The 25,978-nt window shown below is 35.3% G+C and overlaps 1 protein-coding gene across 1 annotated transcript in view; it reads right to left on the minus strand.

The window, feature by feature from the left end:
- The window catches only part of COL19A1 (collagen type XIX alpha 1 chain), a 313,880-nt gene that overhangs the window by 160,477 nt on the left and 127,425 nt on the right, over positions 1 to 25,978 (minus strand). The window contains exons 13-14 of the mRNA XM_077767252.1: positions 18,181 to 18,234; positions 16,542 to 16,577 (exon numbers count right to left, since the gene is read on the minus strand). Of these exons, the coding sequence (XP_077623378.1) occupies positions 16,542 to 16,577; positions 18,181 to 18,234 (90 nt within the window). The remainder of the gene's footprint in view (positions 1 to 16,541; positions 16,578 to 18,180; positions 18,235 to 25,978) is intronic.

Raw genomic sequence — 25,978 nt, forward strand, 5'->3', positions numbered from 1 at the left:
AGGATGTGGAGAAACGGGCACCCTCCTACACTGTTGGTAGGAATGTAAACTGGTGCAGCCCCTCTGGAAAACGGTGTGGAGGTTCCTCAACAAATTAACAGTAGAACTCCCCTATGACCCAGCAATAGTGCTGGTAGGAGTTTACCTAAGGGATATAGGAGTGCTGATGCATAGGGGGACATGTACCACAATGTTCATGGCAGCACTCTCAACAATAGCTAAAACATGGAAAGAGCCTAAGTGTCCATCAACGGACGAATGGATCAAGAAGTTGTGGTTCATCTATACAACGGAATACTACATGGCAAGGAGAAAGAATGAAATCTGGCCATGTGTAGCAACATGGAGGGAGCTTGAGGGTGTTATGCTGAGCAAAATAAGTCAGGCAGAGAAGGACAGACATCATATGTTCGCACATACAGGAGGATTAGGAGAAACTTAACGAAGGACCATGGGGAGAAGAAGGGGAAAAATAGTAGGGGAGAGGGAGGGANCAATATACTATTTAAAATTCAAAAAAAGAATTAACTATATGGGTGCACTTTGGTAATTTGTACACTAACCAATGGGTAAAGTATCTGCACTGTCTACTCACTGGCGTTTTATAGATGTTAAATGAGATGAAGTGTGTTGGCAGTTTTTATATTGACAAAAAAGGCATCCTTGAAAATATTAAAATTCCACCACTTAAGTGTATCTAAAAGCTAACTCAATTTTGTGGAAATTATATAGCAGGTCAATGAAGAAGTCAAGCTATAAACAAATATTTGTTTAAATGCAACCTTTTAGATATGGGGTCAAACATTTACTCCACATAATCATATCTATTTTATATACTGAATAAGTTAAGGCTGTGTCAGTGTAAGTTCAATTCAGTGCAAGAAGCATTAATAAGATTAGTCATGATGTATTACATAGACCTCCTCCCCCCAGGATATTATTCCCATGTCACTTTTCAATCTGCTGAGTTTGTAATACTATGTGTTTTTCAAGTAACAAAACTGTGACGTTCTCAAAGCCAGGAAAAAATGCCTTAATTTTCAAACTACTAATCAAACAACAAAAAGTTGTCATGAAGGTAAATTACAATTAATGTTTTCTTAATATTTCAATGAAATGGTGCAATCAGAAAGTTATTTCTGAGTTACTAAAGAGTAGTGTATCATGTGAAGAAATCAATATAATTTGAGAGTCAATGTACTAATATAAAGCTATAACAAACAAGCAAATAATAGTGAATAAAAGGACAATGCAAACAACATAAAAAACTCTATTTGCACAGAGCCAAGTGGTAGAAGCCCTAAGGCAATACTTTACCAACATTTCAATAAATCTTTTGATGACCTCCACACACTCACAACAAAAAATTAGGAAAAGAATGGAGAATTGACATTTACTGAGTACCTGCTCTTGTGTCAGGAATTCCACTAGAGTCTTTACATAAGTAACTCAATTTAATTCTAACAATTCTACAAAAAGAATTTTTCCTTCTTATAGATGAGAAAACAAACTTCCTAAAGGTAACATTGCAACTAAGTAGGAAACCTGAGATTTAAACTCAAATATATCTGACCTCAAAATTCAATTCTACTTTTAATTCTATTTCCACTTCCAAAGAAATATTTGGAGGATAAGATTTATTTAAGTATGCATCATGTTAGTCTATGAATGGGGTTTCAGGTCATCTTATCAGATTATAGGATCTGATAGGATCACACTTGACATTTTGATATATGAAGATGTTAAACTTTCTAGAATATATTTTATTAGGAAACTAAGAAGTGGTTGTAAAACAGAATAGCATTTTATAAGAAATGGAATGAAAAATCAACAGCATAGACTGAAGGGAAGTAAGAATGGCAATGCCTCAGAAGGCATCCAAGGATCAGAATTGGTCAGAGGCTGAATGAAGTAGCAGTACTGTCAGCAGTGGTGTGGTAAATAAAAGAGCAATGATTTGCTAGGATTTGTTAAAAAAAGGGATGCAATGCACATTGCTGGAGGCAATTCTCCATGACTAGTTGGCATTTCTGCTTGTCTTATGAGTGAGGCATTAACTGTTCTATGTTCTAAGCTGTCTTTTCACCCACCAACCTAGCTAAAAGGGAATCTAGAAAATTCAAACCTAATGATGACTCAGCCACCTACATGCTCTTGTTAGCTTGATGTGTTCCTAGATACTTAGTTAATTGACTGAACACACTGCTCACTCAGCACCCTATGGTAGCCCACTAACCTAAAGTGGGGGACAGAACAGGTTTCTGTAAGTTTTGTTTAAAATGTATATTTCCTTATCGATATACTGGATTAATACTTCAGGTAAAGGGGAAAGATCAGTTCAGAAACTTAAGAAGCAAATCATCTGGTTTTCTAAAGTAGATTTGGATGATTTATGGGATTCGTTCAGCTGGTTGGGTCTGGGATCTAGGGGAACATGGTTGAAATCAACACTCTAGGTTGGTCTCATCTACATGCTTAGAGTCCTATTAATAACAGCCCTCACTGAATGGTACATGAGACAAATTAAACAGTTCTGGTTTCAGCCTCTTTTGGTAAGGTTATTAAGAGTGGTTGATGAAGTGGCATATTCAAAGGAAAATTTGCCCAGGAGCCAAGACATATAAAAAGGAGGGGTGGATAGTGTTGGGAGACAATGGATCTTTCCATGGGTCATTCATGCCTCTGCATGTCTTGTGAGGGAGGTACTAATTGCTCTTTTGTACTTCTTTATTATCTTTTTAAGGATGCTTATACAGAAAAGTAAAGGGAATATTTGCTTACTGTTCATAATTTTAAGGATAATGTCTCCCTCATGGACAAAGCACTGTTTTTTATTTGTTTGTTTGTTTTGTAGTCTATTAAAAAAGATTCGGGTTCCCTAAACTTGGGAGTTTCTCAGTTGTGACACAAATCTATTTTATGTGCAGCATGTACCTGGGTTATTCCTGAGGTTTGGTCGTCAGGGCAACAGCATGAAGCTCATGCTGCCTGCTGCCATGAGTAACAATAACTTTGTCTCTAACTCAGTATTTCAAGTCTTCTGCTAGGATCCATTAAACTGTGGATTAGAGTCCTATTAATAACAGCCCTCATTGAATGGTCCAGGTTGAACTATTACCTTGCAAGTAGGGTAAAATTTCATACCTTTCACAGTTCTTGACACTGTAAGTCAAATTCTTCCTTTATAAAATTGCAAATATGTCTACCTTAACTACTTTTTATATTTAATCTCTATCCTTTTAAAATAATATTGCAAAAGATAGGTTTTTTAAAGCTATTATTAAAGGGATAGGTATTAGATCATATGTAGCTAAATGAAGTAGAATTCCTTAGGATTTAAAAGGTGAAATAATAGAATTTCAGAATTCAAAACAGCCATTGAAACCTTGTGTTGTGACTACTATTAGTCAGTGTATACTGACTACTATATTAGTCAGTGGCATGCCCAAAATAAATAAAAAGTTGCACATTTCAGGATAGACTTCAGTTACTTGGCCTTCACCTAGTATTTATTTATCAAAAGAAACTTTAATAATGAATTAAAACATATTAAGCATCTATTCATGTCTGCAGTATATTAAACAGAAGGCAGGATTCTTCAACTAAGGAGATAATTCAAGTTGCCCATAAACAACATGTCTCTTAAACTGACAAAAATAAATCAGGGACAGTAAGTGACATCAGAATTGCCACTGTTGAAAATAATAAAATGAGATAAGGGGACTATCTGCCCTAAATTAATTACTTTAAGTTGGAAGGAGGGCATTTGCTCTTCACTATAATGTTCAAGCCAGTGATTTTATATTTTCCTATAGGTATTTTAACTGGAGGATTTTAATGGTAGGATTTGGTGATATTTTACTTTGACAATATGTTTGTCAGTGAAAAATACCTATTTCTTCTGCCTATGAAGAAGAAATTTTTATTGAGTACCTACTCTGCTCTAAGTACTTTCAGTCTCTTGGGATGCATAAGAGAAAATATTGCTATGTTCATAGAGATTATGCCAGAGGTAAAAAAGAAAATATTTCAATTCAGCTTATTGTTAATAACTTTCTTAAGAATAAAGAATTCTACCTATAAAGACACTGTAGTTATACAAAAATTCTCTTTTAATACTTCCAAGAAATTACTTTATAAAGGCCTCATTCCTATTGATATTCTTACCGATATTTGGCCACTGAATATTAGCGTGATAATAATGAGAACACTAGCTAAAAGTTAAATAGTACTTACCAGGAGCCAGTCATTATTTAAAAAATTTTACATATGCCAGTTAATTTAATAATCACTTCAACACTATGCAGTAAGAAATATTATTATTCCATTTTATAGATGCTGAAACTAGGGCACAGAAAATTCAAGTAACATGGTCAGGTTCAAACCCTGGATGAAGGGACTGGCTAACTCCTAAGCTGTAATGCACGAGTTCTTGGTTTGTTAAAACCAGTGGAAAAGTTAAAGTGCAATAAATATAATTCTAATTCCTTTAGAGAGAAATCAGCTTTAAATTCCATTTTATAGATTACTAAAATTCTTACCAAAAAATTTTATATACTTAGAGTGGAACTGAATTTAACCAATTTCTCCATTTATTTGACTTAAATACACGTTCTGCATATAATTTTTCAAAGGGCTTATCCATTTTATAAGTTTTCTAATAGCATTTGAGATATATTTCAATTTACTTTTCTAGATTGTTAACTATCTCCACTTGAAAAAACAGTTCCTTCATAAAATTCCTAAGCTGCCAATGTATAGCACTTTTAGGAAAGAAAGTTTTATTATTGAGCTTTAAAATACATAATTTAGAATTGTGATGAAAACAATTTGAAATGTCTTTTGAAACAGAAGCAAACTATAAACAGAAAGGTAGAAGGAGCTATTCTCAAATCATTTATCTAATGAAAGATATATAAATCACCTCCTGTCAAATGAGCTGATGGTACATTTTTCCAAAACATAAATCTTCTCTGAGGCTGAACATAAATCTTTCTAAGGCCTTAAGCATCAACTCCCCTATATTTCTGTCCAGAGTCAATAATCATAGTTTTGCAGCATAGAAACACCTTCTATTTTAAACCAATAATTCATTTATATAAGTCTTTGGTCCACAAATTAAAAAAATTGATATTTTAAAAAATATTTGAATTGCCTTCTTTCTTCTGGCTCACGTTTCCCTAAAAGTCTCAATATTGAGCTGGATCATCAGTTTCAGAAAGTTAAGAGTGAATTAAATATGAGCTATGCAACTTTTTAAGACAAAATTCAAATTCAGGCAATTCATAGAAAGATCATATAAATAATTCAGGTTATTTCATTCTATATTCATTCATAAAACCAAAAAAGAGGTGGTTATATAGTTCCTTAGGAATTTTAGTAAGAAAACATTATTTAGTAGTTGAGTCTGATTTAAATATATTTAAATTAAATACTGCTTAAATTACCACATAAAAATTTTAGTAAAAATTATTTTCTCTTAAATAATTAAATGTTTTGTGTAATATCAACATTACTACAGTTGTACAAAACTTGTAGACTGTTTATATGCTAACTGCAAATGATCAGTTTGAAAATGATCAATTTTAAACAACCGCTTGCTTTTTCATAAACCACACAGGTTCTGAGAAGGCAACAACAGGTGTTGTTTCTGTGTTCCCAGTACCTAGCATAGTATCTGACACATGGCTGGCATTCAGCTAAGTGGGTAGATGAAAGGAAGGAGAAAGAGTGGAAATGGGCCACATCATCTGCTGAAGTGATCATTTTTAGATCTTCAACACATTAATTTTGGGGAAAAAACACTATTTCAAGGCTTCCCTTATGCGAATAATATATGGTCTTTTGTTTATTGGGGCCATCTGTTAATTTATGTGCCATTTGATTTATAAATGACCAGCTGAGATTTTCTCTCGGTTGCTTATGATATTTAAGGTAGTTTCATAGGGTGAAATCTGTGCTCCTTCTCTGTGCCTATTTTTCACTTATGGTAGATTTATCCAGGTCCCAAGGGATTGGCATTTAAAGTAGCATTTAGTAAGCATGTCTAAGACACTTCTGCTGTTGACTGACTTAACCTTTGGCTTCTGTGTAAACATTTGGTGCCATCTGGATGAGTATTTAATAACTCCCAAAAGGGCCAGGGCCAGAGTAACAGTCATTTTCCTGGGAACTAAAATTAGTGGATGTATTCCATGAAATAGCACTGTTCTACCCTCCTTCACCTGTTTCTTCTGAAATGACAAGCAAAGGCCAAAAAAGGAAAAGAGGGAAGTAGGCAGAGTTTTTAGCCAACTGCCTTATTTCCTTATTAGTCTCTGCCTCGCTTCTGAAGCTTCACTTAGAGATTCTGGCAAAACTTCAGTGTAAAAACAGCAGCATATTTTTTAGTTTAGGAGTATCTGTTAATAGTGAGTAACAGTAAGACTTCAGAACATATATAACAATTTTACGAAGTTATATATAAAGACACAGTTATATATGAAGAAGTTACATATAATGTTATTGACAACAAATGACAAAGAACTTAAAATTTGCAGTTTTACTTGCACATTTAAATGTAAGGATTTATATTTAATATTGAAATGTAAAGTAGTATTGGCAAGGATCCAGAGAAAAAACCCTCCTACACTGTTCGTGGGAATGCAAACTGGTGCAGCCACTCCGGAAAACAGAATGGACGGTCTGCAAAAAGTTAAAAATAGAACTACCATATGATTCAGCAATTATGCTACTAGGTATTTACCCAAAGGATACAAAAATACTGATTGGAAGGGATACATGCACCCTGATGTTTATGGCAGCATTATCAACAATAGCCAAATTCTGGGGAAAGCCCAAATGTCCACCAACTGATGAATGGATAAAGAAGATGTATATACATATACATATACGTATACGTATACACATACATACATATACACACACACACACACCCCCTGGAATATTACCCAACCATCAAAAAGAATAAAATCTTTCCATTTGCAATGACTAGGATGAAGCTAGAGTGTATTATGCTAAATTAAATATATCAGTCCAAAAAAAGACAAATAATCATATAATTTCACTCAAATGTGGAATTTAAGAAACAAAACAGTGAACACAGGGGGACAAAAAGACAGAGGCAAGCCATAAAACAGACTCTGATGGTTACCAGATTCATGATTTCAGCATAATTTATTAGAGCCTACCTTAAAATAAATTTGCATTTATGTCCTTAGATAAATTATATTTTGATCAAAGAAATTTGAAAGTCTATCCATGTTGTTGCTAAGGGCAGGATTTCCTTCTTTTTATGGCTGAATAGTTATACACACACATACACACACACATACACACACACACACACACACACACATACACTGCATATTCTTTATCCATTCACCTGTTGAAGGATACTTAGGTTTGTTTCCCTGTCCTGGCAACTGTGAATCTATGAGCCTCACCCATGAGCTTCATGAATTCAGGTATCCAAATATCTCCCCAGCTTTGGGAATTTCTCAACCACTATTTCTTTAAATAAGTTTTCTAACCATTTCTCCTCTCTTCTCTTTTTAGTAACCCAATAATGCATAGATTGTTTCTGTTAATGATATCCCATAGTTCATGTAGGCTTTCTTTACCATTTTTCATTCTGCCTTCTACCTGACAGATTCTTTCTTCTGGTTGATCCAGTCTGTTTACACACTCTACTGCATTCTCTTCTCATTTCATTTATTGCATTCTTCAGCTCCAGAATTTATCTGATTCATTTTTATGATTTCTTGTGGTTAGGATTTGGCACTCTCATTTTTATGATTTCTCTGTGAAACTTCTCATTTTATTCACGTATTATTCTCCTGATTTATATGAACTTTCTTGTAGCTCACTAAGCTTCCTAAAAAACAACTATTTTGAATTCTTCATCAGGCAAATCGCAGATCTCCATTCCTTTAGGGTCTGTTATTGCAAAATTATTGTGTTCTTTGTTGATGTCATGTTTCCTTGATTTCTAATGTTTCTCAAAGTCTTGTGTTGCTGTCTTCATATCTGAAAAAGCAGTTACTTCTTTCGGTCTTTAACGACTAACTTTGGGAGAAAAATACCTTACATCAACCTTGTTAGGGATTCTAAGGTTTTGTTGGACCATTTACTCAGATATGCCCACTCCAAGCTTCTTGTTTCTTCTTTGGGGGGAATTCTTAAGGTTTAATGCCTTCTCTCAATACTACATAGTCAGGATTATGCTGACTATGGTGCATTTCTTAGGGCAGTGATGAACGCTGAATTTTGTGTTGTTTCTCCCAGTCCCACAGAGTGGAGCCAGCTTCCACAGGTGCTGGGCGGTCCTCTGCAAAGGCTCATTCTTGCTGCCATAGGGAGTAAGAGCTGGCCCTGAGGCAGATGTGTGTGGAGGAGAGGCATGAAAAGCCTTGATTGAGGTGCCCCTGGGCCACTGGGGAGAAAATAAAAAATGAGGAATGCCCTGCAGCTTGTGGGTGGGTTTCCTAGTGGGTCTGTGTGTACACACTCTGTAGGATTCACATCCATTTGGTGCCTCTGAGCTCTATCTGCTATTCTCTCAACACTACCCACCGCATCACACAAGACACCTCAGTATTCTGGCTGAGGTAAGAAGGAAGTGGGTTTTTTTGGCAGCATCCTGCACAGCTGGGGCAGGTGAATTCTCACTCATATGGTCTCATTTTCCCCAGCAGGAGAAATCAGGGGCTGAGAAAGTCTGAGCACTGAGCTAAAAATGCCTTGGGAGGGGTGTGATGACTGTAAATTCAAACTGTTACTCTTATCTTTTTAATTTCTTTGCTTTAATGGTGTGCTGGAACTTCTCCACTAGACTCTTTCCTGGACTTCTTTTTTTTTTTAATTTTTAAAAATTATGTTTACTTTTTTGAGAGAGAGAGACAGAGAGACAGAGTGCAAGTGAGAGGGGCGGGGAGAGCGAGAGGGAGACACAGAATCTAAAGCAGGCTCCAGGCTCTGAGCTGTCAGCACAGAGCCAGATGCAGGGCTCAAACTCATGAGTGTGAGATCATGACCTGAGCCAAAGTCAGACACTTAACTGACTGAGCCGCCCAGGCACCCGTCCTTCCTGGACTTCTACAAGGATATCTTATCCATGGGTGGTTGTCTAAACTGATGTTCTTTAGGAGGAATATAGTAGAAAACTCCTATTATACTATGATGATGATGTGCAGTAAATCACTTGTTAAGTGTCATTGTGACATTCATTCCAGGTATGGTTGCAATCAAGTAAGTTTTGAAAATGTGATTTGATGACATTTTAAAAACTGGAATATGCAAAATGTATGTATAAGGGGGAATTATTCTTTTGTTTTTAATAAGTACTTGCTTAGAGAATTTCAGGAATCATGGTACAATTTGATTTTATTTGGCTTCATTTGTGCTACTGAAAGCAAAAAGTCCCAAATTATAGTGATATATTTAATATTTTTATGGTTTAGATGCTGAATTTTATATTCTAGGAGTTAAAGTGCTGACAAATAAATAATAAATCAGGCAGGATAAGGTAAAACCTAAAACTGTGAATCAAAGACTTTTATTTCAATTTGTATTTTCGTGTCAAAATCAAGTAATAGGAACCACAGATTTATTCTATTTGGCTAGCACTCTGCTTTAAAAAAATAAATATTAAACAATTTTATGGAAAACTGACTTAAGAAAACTTCAATAAACAAATGACCTTAAAACAATAAAAACAGAATAAGCACTACAAAAATTTTGTAAGGAAGAAAACATGAGTCCAAATGATTTTTATCAACATCATTATATAAGAGCTGATCCTTATTTTATAAAAACTATCTAAGAGAAAGAAGATTAATAAATGGAATTAATGAGGCTAAAAAGCAAAGAGTAAAATATTTACAAAGATAATATTCATTAAATATAATTTTTTCTTCAGGGCATAGTATGTGCCAAACTCTTTTCTGTATGCTTAGTCTTCAACAATGAACAAAACACACACACAACCTTTGCCCCTCATGGGATTAATAGTCAAAGGTACAGGAATATTGACAACAAACAATATAGTATGTAGGCATTTTAAATGATATGTTAGAAAGTGATAAGTGCCATGGAGAAAATGATAAAAATGGAGCGCTAATGGGGATTAGAAATTCCATGTGTGTAAGTATAATTTTAAATATTGTTTTTTAAAACAATTGTTAAAACTTGAAGTAACTATGCATATAGTTGGAGCAGGCAGAGGAAACAGCAAATGCAAACCTTCTCATGTACCAGACATGCTTGAAGAACTGCAAGGCCATTGTCGTGGAATAAAGTTAGCAGAAGAGAGAAGAATAAGAAATGAAGTCAGAAATGCAAGGAGAGTTGAGTTCTGTAAGACTCTGTAGGCCACTGTATAGAATTTGGCTTTTACTCTGAATCAAACGGAGAAACATTGGAGATTTTGAACAGAAGCATGACAAGGAACCTTCTTGGCCTCTTTCTTTTTTGTAAAACTCAAAGAGGTCAAGGGAACAAATGGGGAAAGGACCCAGTTAATGGGTCCTGAAATAATCCAGAGATGATGGTATCTCGAACCAGGTAGTAATAGTAGAAATGTGAGGATCAGTCAGATTCAAATAGATATTTAAGCTGAGGCCAATAGAATAAATAATTTGTAAGGCTAACTCACTTATATTTACAGTTATAAAATTTCTAAATAAATTAGAAGTAATTCAACTTTGATAAAAAAAAAATATATCATTGACTTCCAGGAAGGCCTAGTAGTTCCTATTGAATTAACATACTCACAGATAACAACCATAAACTTCAATATAAAAGCAACTATGTGAAGGGGCGCCTGAGTTGTTCAGTTGGTTAAGCTTTGGCTCAGGTCATGATCTTGCGGTTCGTGGGTTCCAGCCTTGCGTCGGGCTCTGTGCTGTCAGCTCAGAGCCTGAAGCCTGCTTCTGATTTTGTGTCTCCCTCTCTCTCTGCCCCTCCCCCACTCACAGTCTGTCTTTCTCAAAAATAAACTTTACAAAAAAACATTTTAAAAATACCCACAACTACCTGAAGACACTGGAAAATCAACAAAAGCTGGTAGAGGGACACCTGAGTGGCTCAGTCAGTTAAGCATCTGACTCTTGGTTTTGGCTCAGGTCAAAAACTGAGCCCAGCATTGGGCTACATGCTGGTGACACAGATGCTGAATCCTTGTTTGGGATTCTCTCTTTCCCTCTCTCTCTACCCTCTCATGTATGTAGATGTGCACACTCTCTCCCTGAAAATAAACTTAAAACAAAACAAAACAAAACAACAACAACCCCAAAGCAGGCAGGTACTGGAGAGGAGTCAACATGTGGAAAAAAAAAACAACAGCATGTGGTCAGTTTCCTGTTTCTAAAATGTTTTCATAGGAGGCAGGCCACAGCCTGGGTCATAGGATAGCTAAATGGAGAGTCTGCGGTCTTGCTGGCTTGAGAAATAGAGGACAGAATATTGAGCAAATGTACATACTAGAAAGTAAAGAAAGGTGTGGTTTGCAAAATTCTGTAGAGAGAAAGGCAGTTCCAAATTTTGTTTATAAACTCTGCTCAGACCTTTGGCTGACCTCTAACCATACATGTGCTGTACATACTCCAAGCAGCTCAGGTTAGGCTAAAAGAATAAAACCATGATTTCTACTGTTGTCAAATACAGGGCAGACACTTTACAATGTGTGTCCAACTAATTTAACTCCTTGCTTTAAAAACATATTAATATTCAGGGCACCATGGTAGCTCAGTCAGTTAAGCATCAAACTCCTGATTTCAGCTCAGGTATGATCTCATAGATTGTGGGTTTGAGCCCCACATCAAGCTCCACATTGACAGTGCAGACCCTGCTTGGGATTCTCTCTCTCCTCCCCTATCTCTACCCCACCCTTGCCTGCACTCTTTTCTCTCACAAAATAAATTTTTTAAAAAAGCCATATTAATATTATTCAGAGAAATATGAGTTCAGAGTTCCAGTATCATTCATGGTGCCTAAAATTTAGTCCAAAATTATTTGACATAGATATTAGCATTAAAACATTACCCATTCTAAGGGTGCCTGGGTGGCTCAGTCGGTTAAGTGGCCAACATTGGCTCAGGTCATGATCTCACCATTTGTAAATTCAAGCCCCACATCCAGCTCTGTGCTGACAGCTTAGACCCTGGAGCCTGCTTCAGATTGTGGGGTGTGTGTGTGTGTGTGTGTGTGTGTGTGTGTGTCTGCCCATCCCCTGCTTGCTCTCTATCTTTCAAAAAAATGAATAAACTTTTAAAAATTAAAAAAAAAACACATTACCCATTCTAAAGACAAAAGGCAGTCAACAATGACCAACTTAACATTACTCAGATGATGGAATTTAAGACAAAGATGTTAAAGCATCTATTAAAACTATTCTCAAGGACATGAATGAAAATATGGCTCCCAGGGAATGACAAGATAGAAAATGTCAGCAGAGAAATAGATATTAAATTTTTAAGAAAACAAATGGAACTTCACTGACTTAAAAATATAGTATCTAAAATGAAAAATTCAAAGGATGGTCTTAACAGAATGGAGATGACCAAAAATGAGTAGGCTTGAAAAGAGTTCACTAGAAATGATCCATTCAAAAGAGGAGAGAATTAGATGGAAAACAAAGGAACACGTGGGAAAATATTTTATGTAATTGTATATAATAGGAGTCTCAGAAGGAGAAGAAAAAGATAATGGACAGAAAATAAATTTGATGAAATAATAGACAAAAATTTCCCAAATTAGGTGAAATACATAAATTTACAGATCAAAGAAGCTCAGGAAAAATTTAAAGAAAAACACCTCTAGATCAAGTGATCTGTGTATATCTAGTGTACAGTATGGAGAGGGAATCACTAATCTATGCAATGAGGCAGCAAGTCTGCAGCAGAGCTGGGACTTGAGTGCTAAGTCCTGTGATTCAACGTGCGGTCTGAGGACAAGTAGCATCTGCGTCCTCCAATTAGAGATGTAGAATCTCAGGGTGTATGGCTGGTTCAATCAGTTAAGCATCCGACTCTTGATTTTGGCTCAGATCATGATCTCACAGTTTGTGAGATCCATCCCAGGGTCAGGCTCTGTGCTGACAGCCTGTCTCTCTGTCTCTCTGTCTCTCTGGCCCTCCCCTGCTTGTTCTCTCTCATTCACTCGCTCTCTGACAATAAATAAATACACATTTAAAAACAAAACAAAACAAAATAAGAAATGTAGACGCTCACACCCCACCTCAGATTATGAAATAAAATATGCCTTTGAACAAGACCCCTGAATGTTTCTGTGCGCATTAAATTCTGAGAAGCATTAAGGCACTTGGGCTCACTGGGGTCCTTGAATGGCTGGGTTAAGGCTTTAATTAAAGGTACCCTCCTAGCCTTAACCTCCTCCACTTAACCAAGAAGTAAAACTAAATTAAGATTTACTAGTACACCTCCCTAATAGAAAGAGACACTTCTTTATTACCATGCATTATGTTGGATTTCAGGTGAAAGCCAGACTTCTTCAAAAGTCTGAAAGAAGTTTCTGAATAGGAAGAAAGCTTGTCTCATTATAGTGCTCATATACAATGGCTTTGGATTCCAGCTGTATATTTAGAATTACTCAGGGAGCTTGAAAATATACTGGTCCACACCACATCTACTGAATTATAATTTCTGGGGTGGAGCCACAGATTGTTATGTTTTAAAGCTCTCTAGTGGATTTAGTGTGCAACTAGCTTTGAGAACCACTATGGATGAATTCTCAGTTTATTAACTTATATAGTAAAACTTCCCTTGATGTAAATATAATGGAGTCAGTATAGCTTCCAAGTTTAGCTTTCTTGAAAACTGTTACCAATCATTTCATTAAAATGTATTAATCTGCACTATAAGATCAATTAAGTGTTTAGTACATGGTAATGCAGTATACATTTCAGTTCATTCCTATTTCATAGTTAACATTTGATTATGTGTTTGAAAAAATTTTAAGGTATATATGTACATATGTATGTATTTATTTATTCATTTTCTTTCCAGTTTTTATTTAAATTCCAGTTAGTTAACAGTGTAATATTAGTTTAAGGTGTAGAATTTAGTGATTCATCACTTATCTACAATATTTGGTGCTCATACAAGTGCCCTCCTTAATCCCCATCACCCATTTAGCCAAATCTCCCCAGCCATCTCCCCTCTGACAACCCTCAGTTTGCTCTCCATAGTTAAGTCTGTTTCTTGATTTCCCACAACCTTTTTCTCCTACGTTCCTCTGTTTAGTTTCTTACATTTCACATATGAGCTAAATCATATGGTATTTATCTTTCTTTCACTGACTTATTTCACTTAGCATAATACTCTTTAGCTCCATCCATGTAGCTCAAATGGCAACAATCCATACTTTTTTTGGGGCTGACTAATCTTCCATCGTGTGTGTGTGTGTGTGTGTGTACCACAACTTCTTTTTTCATTCATCAGTTGATGGATATTTAGTTTCTTTTCATAATTTGGCTATTGTTGATAATGCTGCTATAAACATGAGGGTGCACGTATCCTTTCAAAACAATATTTTGTATCCTTTGGGTAAATACTAGTAGTGAAATTGATGGATTATAGGGTAGTTCTATTTTTAACTTTTCGAGTAATTTCTATGCTGTTTTCCAGAATGGCAGCATCAGTCTGCTTTCCCACCAACACTGTAAGCAGGTTCTTATTTCTCTGCATCCTTGTCAACACTTGTTTCTTGTGTTGTTGATTTTAGCCATTCTGACTAGTGTGAGATGATATCTCATCATGGTTTTGATTCGTATTTCCCTGAAGATGAATGATATGTCTATTGACCAACTGTGTGTCTTCTTTGGAAAAATGTCTATTCATGTCTACTGCCTGTTTTTTAACAGTAGATTATGTTAATAAAGTAATGACAAGGATATAACTAGAAATACCCATATAATACTAATATTTAACTTTATGAAATAAACATTTCACTTCACAGCAGTTTTGCCTTGTCATATCTTTATGTAACTATAAAAATTAGCTTGTACTCCCTCAATGCCTGCCAGCTAAATAGTGCCAGAACATCTATAGGGTGCTACTTGGTGGGAATGCATTAGCTATCATTAAAAATCCACAGAATAGATCTATTCCAATACAATTTTCTGGGCCAGGGGCCAAAACTGCATTTTCAGGTGAAATGATAAACACTTCACTCTTCAAACACAAGTTGGAAATGACTAGGAAATCAGATAGCTAAATAGAGTGGGTGAGCATATAACTTAGTTGAACAAAAGCAAGCATCTGACTTAAGTAAAATGAGCAGTCTTAAGCCTAAATTACTCACTGCCAAATAATTTTAAAAATAAACTCCACAAAGTGTAAAAAAGCTGAATAATATGCAGTTAAAGTCACCTCTCAAATATATAGCTTTATTTCCATCTTGAAAATGAAATCTTCAAGTACAGAATTCCATGGCAAATTGAATTTGGTTATCCCTAAGTCATCCATTTGATTCCTTAGATTTCTCATTTATGAAGAACTATCGGTTCTTTAAGTAAGAATTTCAAAAATTATTTGTGTAAGATATTATTCACATATTGTTTAGAATATGACATTTTCAAGTACAAAGATAAACATAAATGTTATCAAAGCCACACAGTCATGGAGATTACCGTTCTGCCTTGTTGGGAAGAGCTCAACACAGATGCTAGAAGATTTCTTTTAAGCCTGACCTTCTACAGTCAGAACAGGTCCGAAAACTGGTAATTTAAATTCTTAATTTATGTCATTAGGTAGTATCAACATAAAATACAAGAGACCTCTGGCTACAAATGATCATATTTAAGAAAGTTTCCTCTTTTCTATTAGGATTAGAGTCAGTGTTAGACCAAATCTTTAAGTTAAATGAGAGTCCTTAATGGCCTATGAAGAAAATCTATAATAGTAAATTATATCTAAACATAAAGTCATTATACATTTATGATTAAATGCTTAATAAATGATGAACCATTTAATTGAGAACAATCTCATTATGAGCACTTTAGGAACTTTTCTCATAAATCTGTTCCTGAAATATTGCCATTTTATCATTTGTGAATCTTAGAAGCAAATCATATAGGAAAAAACAACGGTCTTGGACAGGTTTTGAGGAATGTAACAATCATTTTAAATAGGTAGCTGTTTTTACCCACTGGGCAATTATAGTTTATTTTGTTCTTTTATAGTTTTCAGAGTAAGTAGAACTGTCTTTGCTTCCATTAACATTAAATGTCATGTTAACAACGTATAATCAAATGTTCAAGGGGTACGATTATGAACCATATGGAGAGTAGAGAAAATTGCTCAGCACTGGTACTGGCTGCAGACTTTTCTAGTAACTTCCTGTACGACCTCAGGTTAAGTACTTCACTGATATGGGCAGATGTTCCATCTTCAAAATCTGGAGGTTTAACTAGATCTACTCTAAGGTCACTCTCAGTTCCCAAAATTCTGGTTTAGTCATGATGTAGTGTGAAAAATAAACAGGGCATTTCAATTTTGAATTCTCATTTCAAGAATACTTACAGTTAAGGCTGGTGGTCCTGGAGGTCCTGTATCTCCCTAAAATAGGTGAAAGAATACTTGCAGTTACCAATAATCCTTTACTGCACATTTTGTTTTAAGGTTTTCTGAATGGATAGAAGCGATATATATATATATATACACTTTGAAGGAAAAAATAGAATTTCATCTTGATAAATTCTCCACACAGTGACAAATGCATCATGTGCTTTTAGCTCTCATGATATAAATACCACCTTATGCACCCCCATACTTTCTGCAGCAACAGAACTTGTTTTGAAAAGCTAAAATAATCTAATTTTCTATTCTTTTGTCTACAAATCCAAAATTAGAAAGAATATCTCTTCAAATATGGTTGTTTGCCAGTGGAGCAGCTAGGGAGTGTCACAACGACAGATAATTTTTCTGACAAAGTTAGTATGAGGATCAGCAGAAATAATAAATGGATCTCCCCACTTCATGCCTCCCAGCTGCAAGAAGCAGCCCTATTGCCTCTTACAAAGCTCTGCTAAATTGACATTGCACTTGCCATAAATTTTAAGAGGCTTTGCCTATATTTATGTATTCTTAAATACTAAAAATGCTTTGCTGACTTAAGTGAATACAAATTAACAAGTGGATATATTGAGAACCTTTTCAAAATCTTTAAGAAATGGCGCATCTAAAAGTTTACTATTTTCTGATTTATATGCCACCTGTATACTTTATTTATCAGGACCCTGATTTATTTCATAAGAACTCTTAATCATTAAGATCAAGCATCATTGCTATAATGCTCTTTAAGAGGTCATTATAGGGAATTTATACTGTGTGGTATGAGGTGCCGAGATGTGTTCTCATATTGAGAGTATCTCTATAATTTTTTCTTTTCTCATCTGACATAGTCATCTCAAAAGGTAAGACCTAGCAATGAGTAATCATTACTTTTTTGGAACAATTGAATAAAAGTAGTCAATACTTGTTAAGGAACATCCACATAGCTTAAATCACCCACTGAAGACTGATTTGCAAGATCAACTTTAACGCAGAGGTAAATATTGAAGAGAGACAAGGATTTCCAAATGCGCTAAGAATGGAGAGAACAAATTATAGTATAAAACCCCCACACATTCAATTCTCTACAAATTGGGGTCATCCAATGACGTTATTCTATGACTCTTGTTTTTAGTATTTCTAAATCCCTTTACAAGGTCACTCCCAATATATCATTTTAAAATGGCATGTGAGAGAAAGTGGCAGGAAATGAAGCATTCAGACTAAGACTGAGTTAGTAAGTTAACCTCCTTCCCCTAAAGGCCACCTGCTTCAGCATTATGGTAGCAGTTCAGTGCTATTGGCAAAGTTCCCTGACACAAGACACAGTTGCTAATTTGGCAATGGAATAGCTAATGCCATTAAGTGAGGGAGAGAAAGTGAAATCTTATAAACACAAATTAATGTCAACTAGCAGTTGTGCATTTAGTTTCTTCAAACTAATTAAATGAACCAAAAGGCTTTTCTTCAGATCCTTTTAACATACAGCCTTTGGTTAATTTTAACAAAATTAACTTCTGGCAGTTAAATGGTATCAGTGAAAAGTCACTGCATGTGTTCTCAGAGTTTTCTTAAGCAAAACAGACATTCTTCTGGGTGAATACGATACCTTTTCTCCTTTTGGGCCAGGTGGACCCCGAGGACCCAAGTCACCTTTCAAACCCTGCAGGAAGAATACAACCAATGTGATTTCTGTATGTAATTCACAGAAAGCTGGAATTTCTAACAAGTCATTAGTCACAAAATAAATCATAATTTACTGAACTCCCAAATCTCATTCTTCAGTTTGTAGTATAGAGAGAAAGAGAGACAACTGGCACTAAAATGATAAGCAACATCTGCGTTGTGGTGAGTACAGATACATTAAATCAGCATGAGTCCTGAATACTGCGTATTTGTGCAACTTTGCTTCCTGCTAAATTTACATTAATTCACCATCTGGGAGAACATCATTTAGATCTATATGAGCTTTTAAGTATCCACTTTGGATTAAATTTGTGGATGTTGTAAATACCTTTGATTTAGCATTGATTTGGCCTTTATAAAACTTGCCAAAAAAATCAAGAATTAAATAAAAAACCATTTTTATGTCTCTATCAAGTAATCTAATTGTGGGAGAAAATAAATGAAAGACATATTCTTTGCCTATCTCTCACAAGCTGAAGCTACAATGTGGTCTCTTTCCTGTTTTAAAGTATATTTTAGTTCTCTAATTCCTAATTTTTTTAACTTGAATTTATAAAGATATTAAATGAAACCATATAAGATATAGAGTATCAGGTAAATTTATTCATGAATCTTCTGGCCTCTTGGGTGCCTGAGTGGGTATTTAGTTGATCAGTCCCAGAAATGACAGATCCCAGGAATACCAGAATAGATTTCACTGGAGGGAATCAGTTCTATAGCCCAAGATACCCACAGTGTAAACAGAAAGAAAGTTAGATCGACATCTTGACTGTGCGGTAAATAGAAAAAAATATATTCCTTCATTCTTGATTTAATACATTGGATGAGGGAAGAACAATAATGGAAACAAGAAATAATTCTGAAGTCACAGAATGCATAGTATATCTACACATCTTACTTTTCCTGGCTAAGGGATCCATCCATCACTGCTCTGACATTTTTTAGTCAATAAACAATGCCAAATGCCATCACCTGTGATGACTCAATATAGAAGCCAATGATGAATTTAAACAAATGAAAGAAAACTGGATGCTTAAAATAATCTTGTTGCAGAGATTATGTGAAAACTGTAATCTTAACACTTTAAGAAAAAAAAATCTAATGGATGAAAATAGCAACCAATAGGCCAAAAAACAAAACAGAACAAAACAAAACAAAAAAACCCCAAAAAACCTAAACCACTCCACAACTGTAGAAATACATTTCAGGATAAAACTCATAGCTACAATCTTCCATTGTTACCTTGGAGTAGTTTATTTATAGAAAATGGATGAGTGAAAAAGTAAATCATATTTGAGATGCGTGATATTCTCTTATGTGAAATATCTATTCTTTCCCAAATAAGCAAAATGGGGCTAGTCTGAATTGAAAATTTCTGTGAGTGTAAAACGTTGGGTTTTTAATATTAATTACCAAAAAATGCAAAATAGCTCATTAATAATTTTATATTTATTATATACCAAAATAATATTTTGTATACTTTAAATTTAATATATTTTTAAATTAGTTCCATCTGTTTCTTTTTATTTTTCTTAATGTGGCTGCTGGAAAATATGTTTATCTTTGTCTTGATTACAATATCATATTTAGAAATATACTATATAATTATATAATATATTAAACATATTATAATTGGATTTCTACATAGAAATTGACAAAGACTCCTTGACCAAACTTCAGTCAGACTCTTCTGAGTCCTCTTCTTGACTAGGCCTCAACCTTGACCTCTGTCCTGTTCGGTCTTCAGCCTGCTGAGCCCAGTTTCAGCAAAAAATCTTGCTCAATCAGTTTACATAGAATCCCCCACCCGTGATAGCAGAGCAAGTTCCTCATCCCCCAGCTCTGTGTAAGGCTTTGGCTCACCTTTAGCAAGAATCCTGTAAGTCAGTTTATCAAGAATCCTCCTACCCTCAATGTCTGCTCTTAGTAATTTTCCATTCATTGATCCTATCACTCTGTTGGCTATAAATCCCCACCCATCCTCATTGTATTTGGAGGTGAGCTCAATTTTTAATGCCCGTATTCCAATAGGCTTGAACAAAAAGTCCTCCTTACCATCTTAATAAGTGTGAGAATAATTTTTTCCCTAATAGGGTCAAGATTCCTGCCTTCATGGAACTCAGGTTATAAGAGGAGAGTAACTAATGGTAAACAGTTCAATAGGCTAAATGTGATCTGCGTGAAAGGGAGAGAGCTGGTGTTTCAGCTCGGGTCATCAGAAACAGTTTCTGTGTGGAGGTGACATTTGTTGTTTCAGGGGATCCCGCCATGCAGTGATCCAGGGGGAAAGTATTGAGGTTAGAAGGCACAGCAAGCACCAAAGCCCCCAAGGTGAAAAGAGTGTCATGAGCATGCAGACAGGGAGCAAAAGATCAAGTTTAGGGGTCAAAGCATACAGTGAACTTCAGGTCATGGTAAGGAGGATGGATTTTTGTACGTAAGTGTTTTAAGCAGAGAAATGACATGATGTGACTCTGCTTCATAAAATCACTTTGACTACAATGTAAAAATAGATTGTAGGCAGCAAGAGTGGAAGCAGAAAAGGGGCTGCCACAGCTTTTGAGGCAGAGCAGGGTGGCTGGTATAGGGTGGTGACACTGGAGATGGAGAGGAGAGGTCAGAGACTGCACATACTGGGAAGTACAACATGCAGATATGTTAGAAGAGGGGGAAGAGAAAAGGAAGTGTCAAGGCTTAAGTAGGTGATAGGAGGTTATACCATTTACTCAGCTAAGAAAATTACTGAAAAGTTTTCTTTCGACTTCCTGGTATAACACTATCCAGAGAAAAGACAAGTATGAAGAAGAAATGGCTGTGAGAGCCACCAGGTATCCATTTATCCAACAAATGTTATTGACCATCTACAAACATAGAAGAGTAAGCTCTATATTCTATGACCATATGAATATGAAAATGCTGTTGAAAAAAGGATACATTAAATAAAACACTCAGAAAAATGGTTAACTGAAGTGAGGCACAGGGTTACAGTGAATTCTGGGCATAATACTATTCCAGTTATTACTATGATTCATAATCATCACACATTACCTGTTAAAAATTATTTTAGGCATAAGCTAATACATTAAAACATTTTCAATATTACTGCCTGAAAAACTAACCCTAACTGCAACCTCTGGAAGGGATTTATTGGTAAATGAGTCAGCTAACCATCCCTATTTCAATCAACTATGGTCAGGAGTGGTTGGAGAAATACAACTAACTACAAGCTCATGTGAATATTGAATACTATTATGGAAGTATACAGCAAGCATGAAGGGAACAGCTCACAGAGAGGCCTAATTCTACTGGAGGTACTCAAGATTCAAAGATATGGAGTTCAGGAGAGTGAGGAAAAGAGTGGCATTGTACGTATAATCCTAAATTATTTAAGCTTCCCTATAAAATAGGTATAAATAATAGTTATCTTGAAGGGTTGTTCTGAGAATCATAGGTTATAAAAAATACTTAATACATGGTAGGTACTTAATAAATGTTGCTTTTACCTTTTAAGTCCAAGTTTAAAGGATAATTAATAGTTCATTCTGTTCAGTTTTGTACTCAGTTTGATGGATATGAAACAAGTATGCTCTAACTCACATCGGATAAAGTGCAATTGAGAACTACTGCTTCATCAAGCTTCTACTTTTACAGCCATTGAAATTGGGCCCATGTAACTCATGTCCTCTTGTGACAAAGTGCAATGTTTTTAAGGCATGGCATCATAATAGGCTCTGAGAAACAGATCAGTAATGCTTTCTCAAGTGCAATTTTTCTTCTCATGTCACACTGGTGCTGCTGTCAATGGTTATGGAGTACTGGAGAGAAAAAGATGCAGCACTTACCATAAAGCATAAAGAATCAAATGGAACAGTCTATGAATTCAACACTGAGTAATATGGGAGTCTATTATCAAGGTTCTCAATAAAATCCACCTATATAAAGATTCTCAAAAGCACAGTAGTGACTCTGGATGTTATGTGGAGACAAGAACTCTTATCTAATGGCAAGAAGTTAAGTGTAAGAACAGTATTATATCTAGAATTACAAAAGCAAGCAGACAATAAAATTAACTTTATTGAAAGATCTACTACTCATGGTATATAGCATCTTTAAAAATCAGATGATACATAATATTTCTTAAAAAATTTACCCCATCAGTTAGTTCTTGCCTTATCTTCCCACTGACTGTATCTTGTTCCAAAGCAATGGAACCAGCTGTTGCCAGCTGATATCTCAGCTTTGTGATTTCAATATTTTTGCATTTAATAGTACAGATTGCATTGGGATAAGGAGATTAACATGATTATTTTAAAAACATCATGTACTGTAATTCTGACAAAGCATGTTTGAAAGACAGTAAGAAAGGTGCAGAAGAGTCTAAACTCAATGACTGAAATAGATGTTTCTAAGATTATGTAACCCCACAAAAACAAATAAATGAAGTTATATTTCTATTAAAGATAAATGTGTTTTATTTAACCCAGTTTCAAATAATAGCAAATATTTATGTGTTTATATAGCTCTTACTGTACACAAGACACATGTATGATAATGCATAGATGCATGATAACCCCATTCACCCTCAAAAACAAACAAACAAAAGAAGCCTTGAAGCAAGTGCTATTAATATTATTATCCTATTGTGCAAATGAAAAAAGTGAGGCACAGAGGGAATAAGTAATGTTCCAAGTAGTATGCCAGTTAGCCAGTGGCAGAGCTGGCACCGGAGCCCAGGAAGTCTGGCTTTAAAGGTTACATTAACAACTTTATGAGACTCCCTCTCAAGTCTGTTCTAAGATGCAATTGTTGAATATGTATCATAGTAGGTCACAATCAAAATCATTTAAGAATGTGTGTAAAGCTGAGGTCTTGTTTTTTAAAGGCTAAATTCAAGCAACTCAAATTTTTGAGAATTTTATTATGTTTGGTATGCATTATTTAAACTATAAGGGCTATATAAGCAGGTATTTAATTCAATAACTTTAATCCAATGCTCCAATACCTTGGAGATCAATCCAAAGTTTACATACACTTATACTACCAAGGATGCATTTAGAAAGACATCAGAGAAATTTGTTTTGTCCTAATGATTAAGAGCTGCTATCTTAGTTGGTGAGCCTTAGTTGGATTCTCCTCTTGCAAGACACTCCCACAAGACAAAGAATTGTCCTATTCAAAATGCCAATAGTGTCCCACTAAGAAGGACTGAACTGCTGAATAATTCCCTCTGTATCAGGTTCATATTTTCCAAAGTGAGCTTGCCCACTTTTGGGGATAGCTAGCACAGAAGAAATTATTAAAAGCTACATTTACATCAGGATATTTGTTATATGCAAGAATAAAGACCATTACTTTGGCCTTTTGAGTTCATTTAGTAGCAATATTAAATTCTTTCAATTTTCTTTGACTTGGAAAGTAGCTGAAGTGAGCTTGGCCCACTGGGTTTATTCACTCTGCATTCTAACAGAATGTTTCTCAAGTTAGAATCCCCATCATGGCTTGACTTTAATTCAAATTGAAATCGCTAATATAATGCCCTTCATTACCTAAGAATGTGTACCTGTACGTATTGAAAGTAGAAGTGAACTGTCATAAATGCTGAATGATTTTAATTTGCACAGTTTATTTTAGCATTGAAAAATAAGTAATGACAAGTGTGGCATGATTTAGTGGGAAAATAAGAGAATTTTCAGTCAAACATGTAGGGTTAAAAGCTGATTTTACCATTTTCTTTAAAAAAAAAGTTGTTTAATTTCCCAGACCTTTATTTCTTGCCTCTGAAAATGGGGAAAGGATGCTATCACCGTTGCTCTAGCTAGCCCATAAACCTAGAGTAAGGATAAAATTTGAGATTCCTTGTGAAAATAGTTTATGAATGATAACACATTATTAACAATACCACCACTAATGATGTAATAGCAGAGCACTGAATTCTTTATTCCTAGGGAGAGTAGAGGGGAGAAAAGGATAATTTTCATTACTTTTTCTTATTTCTCCTTAATCATGACTCCTGAATATCTTTGGCAAAATTGAGGAAAGAAAAAATAGTATCATCTACATATTAATTAAGTAACCAAGTGAGAAAAGTTAATGTGCTTTGTCCTGCTTTATGATGCACCTAATGAGCTACATTAAACAATTATGGTGCTAAAGAAATGGCACCCCTGTGATTGGGGGCATGCAAAGAACTCTTCCAAGATCCTTCTCAAAGAGGAAAGGTCATACTGCCCACTATACTATGTGCTCTCTTAACAGGTTTGTCTTATTCAGCTTTGGAAATCCTATAACGGCTGCACAGGCATGTAGCAGGCACTCAAATATATGTGTTTTTCAATTGATTACATCTGCAAAGCCAAATCACCTTACTTGCAGACACTGTAAGAAAAATTTTCAAATTTCTAAGTTAATGTAAATAGATTTCAGATTCCAACCCCTCAAATCTCCAGTTTTATTCCAGTGTTTGGATAGATCCCTCTCTATTTCAATTCCATTGTTATCTTAATGAACTTCTAAAAATCTTTGTTTTGTTCCTCTATCTCAGAGAGTCCAGAGGCTTGCAGCGTGGTTATCTTTCATAACACTACCATTAATTTATTTCAACACTCCTCCAATTTTCACAAGGTAATACCCTTCCCATAATGAATGGTCAAAATTTTTAACTATTTTTGAGTTTTCAGTGATGTCAAGTGCCAAACTGAATATATTTTACCACTGCAATATCAACCTCTGTTATCTTACTTTAGGCTCTAATTACTTATGTTTTAGACTATTATAATACATTCTCAGTTTTTAAAATTAAAACTTGGAAAGTAATTCTTGAGAACATAACTGCAAATATTGACTAAGTACTGGGGATTCCAAGAAATGGTCTTTGATCTCATTAAGAAAAAAAACAGACAAAGACCCCAGCTAATCTTCATTTAAACACAGCTCAGATGACATATCCCTTCTGTTCAGAGGGGGAAGGGCAAACATCCAAACATCCTTATATACAGCACTTTCCATATTCTTCCAACTATATTCTGTTTTGTTATCCCTACATCTCCTCACATGCAGCAGGAACTCCAAAAACCTGAATGAATGCTTCAACATTCATCATGCTTTTCAAGTTTATAATCTTAATAATCTCTTTGTATAAAATTACAGGACATCATATTGATGGGGACTTTAGGATCTATTCTAAACCCATCCTTTACAGATGGAGAAGTGATTTTCTCAGCCAGTGGCCCCAACTGGGACACAGTAGGTTCTGGCTTTCCACTCCTGAACTCTCACCCTAATACCAGGTACCCCCACTAGTAGGGGAGGGAGGTGAATAAGATGTTCTTTTAAATGTACGGGCCAACAATGTGTAGCAACATGGATGGACCTTGAGGGTGTTATGCTGAGTGAAATAAGTCAGGCAGAGAAGGACAAATATCTTATGTTTGCACGTATAGGAGGATTAGGAGGAACTTAGCAGAGGACCAAGGGGGAGAAGAAGGGGGGAAATGGTGGGGGAAAGGGAGAGAAGCAAACCATGAGAGACTCTTGAATGCTGACAAAAACTGAGAACTGATGGATGTAGGGGGGAGGGGGGATGGGCATGGAGGAGGGCACTTGTGGGGATGAGCACTGGGTGTTATGTGGAAACTAATTTGACAATAAACTATTTGTAAAAAAATAAAAAATAAAAAAATAATAAATAAAGACATAGGTCAAGGACAAAAAAATATAAAAAA

Source organism: Crocuta crocuta, unplaced genomic scaffold (genome assembly GCF_008692635.1).
Source record: "Crocuta crocuta isolate KB4526 unplaced genomic scaffold, BGI_CrCroc_1.0 scaffold518, whole genome shotgun sequence".
Lineage (NCBI taxonomy): Eukaryota > Metazoa > Chordata > Mammalia > Carnivora > Hyaenidae > Crocuta > Crocuta crocuta.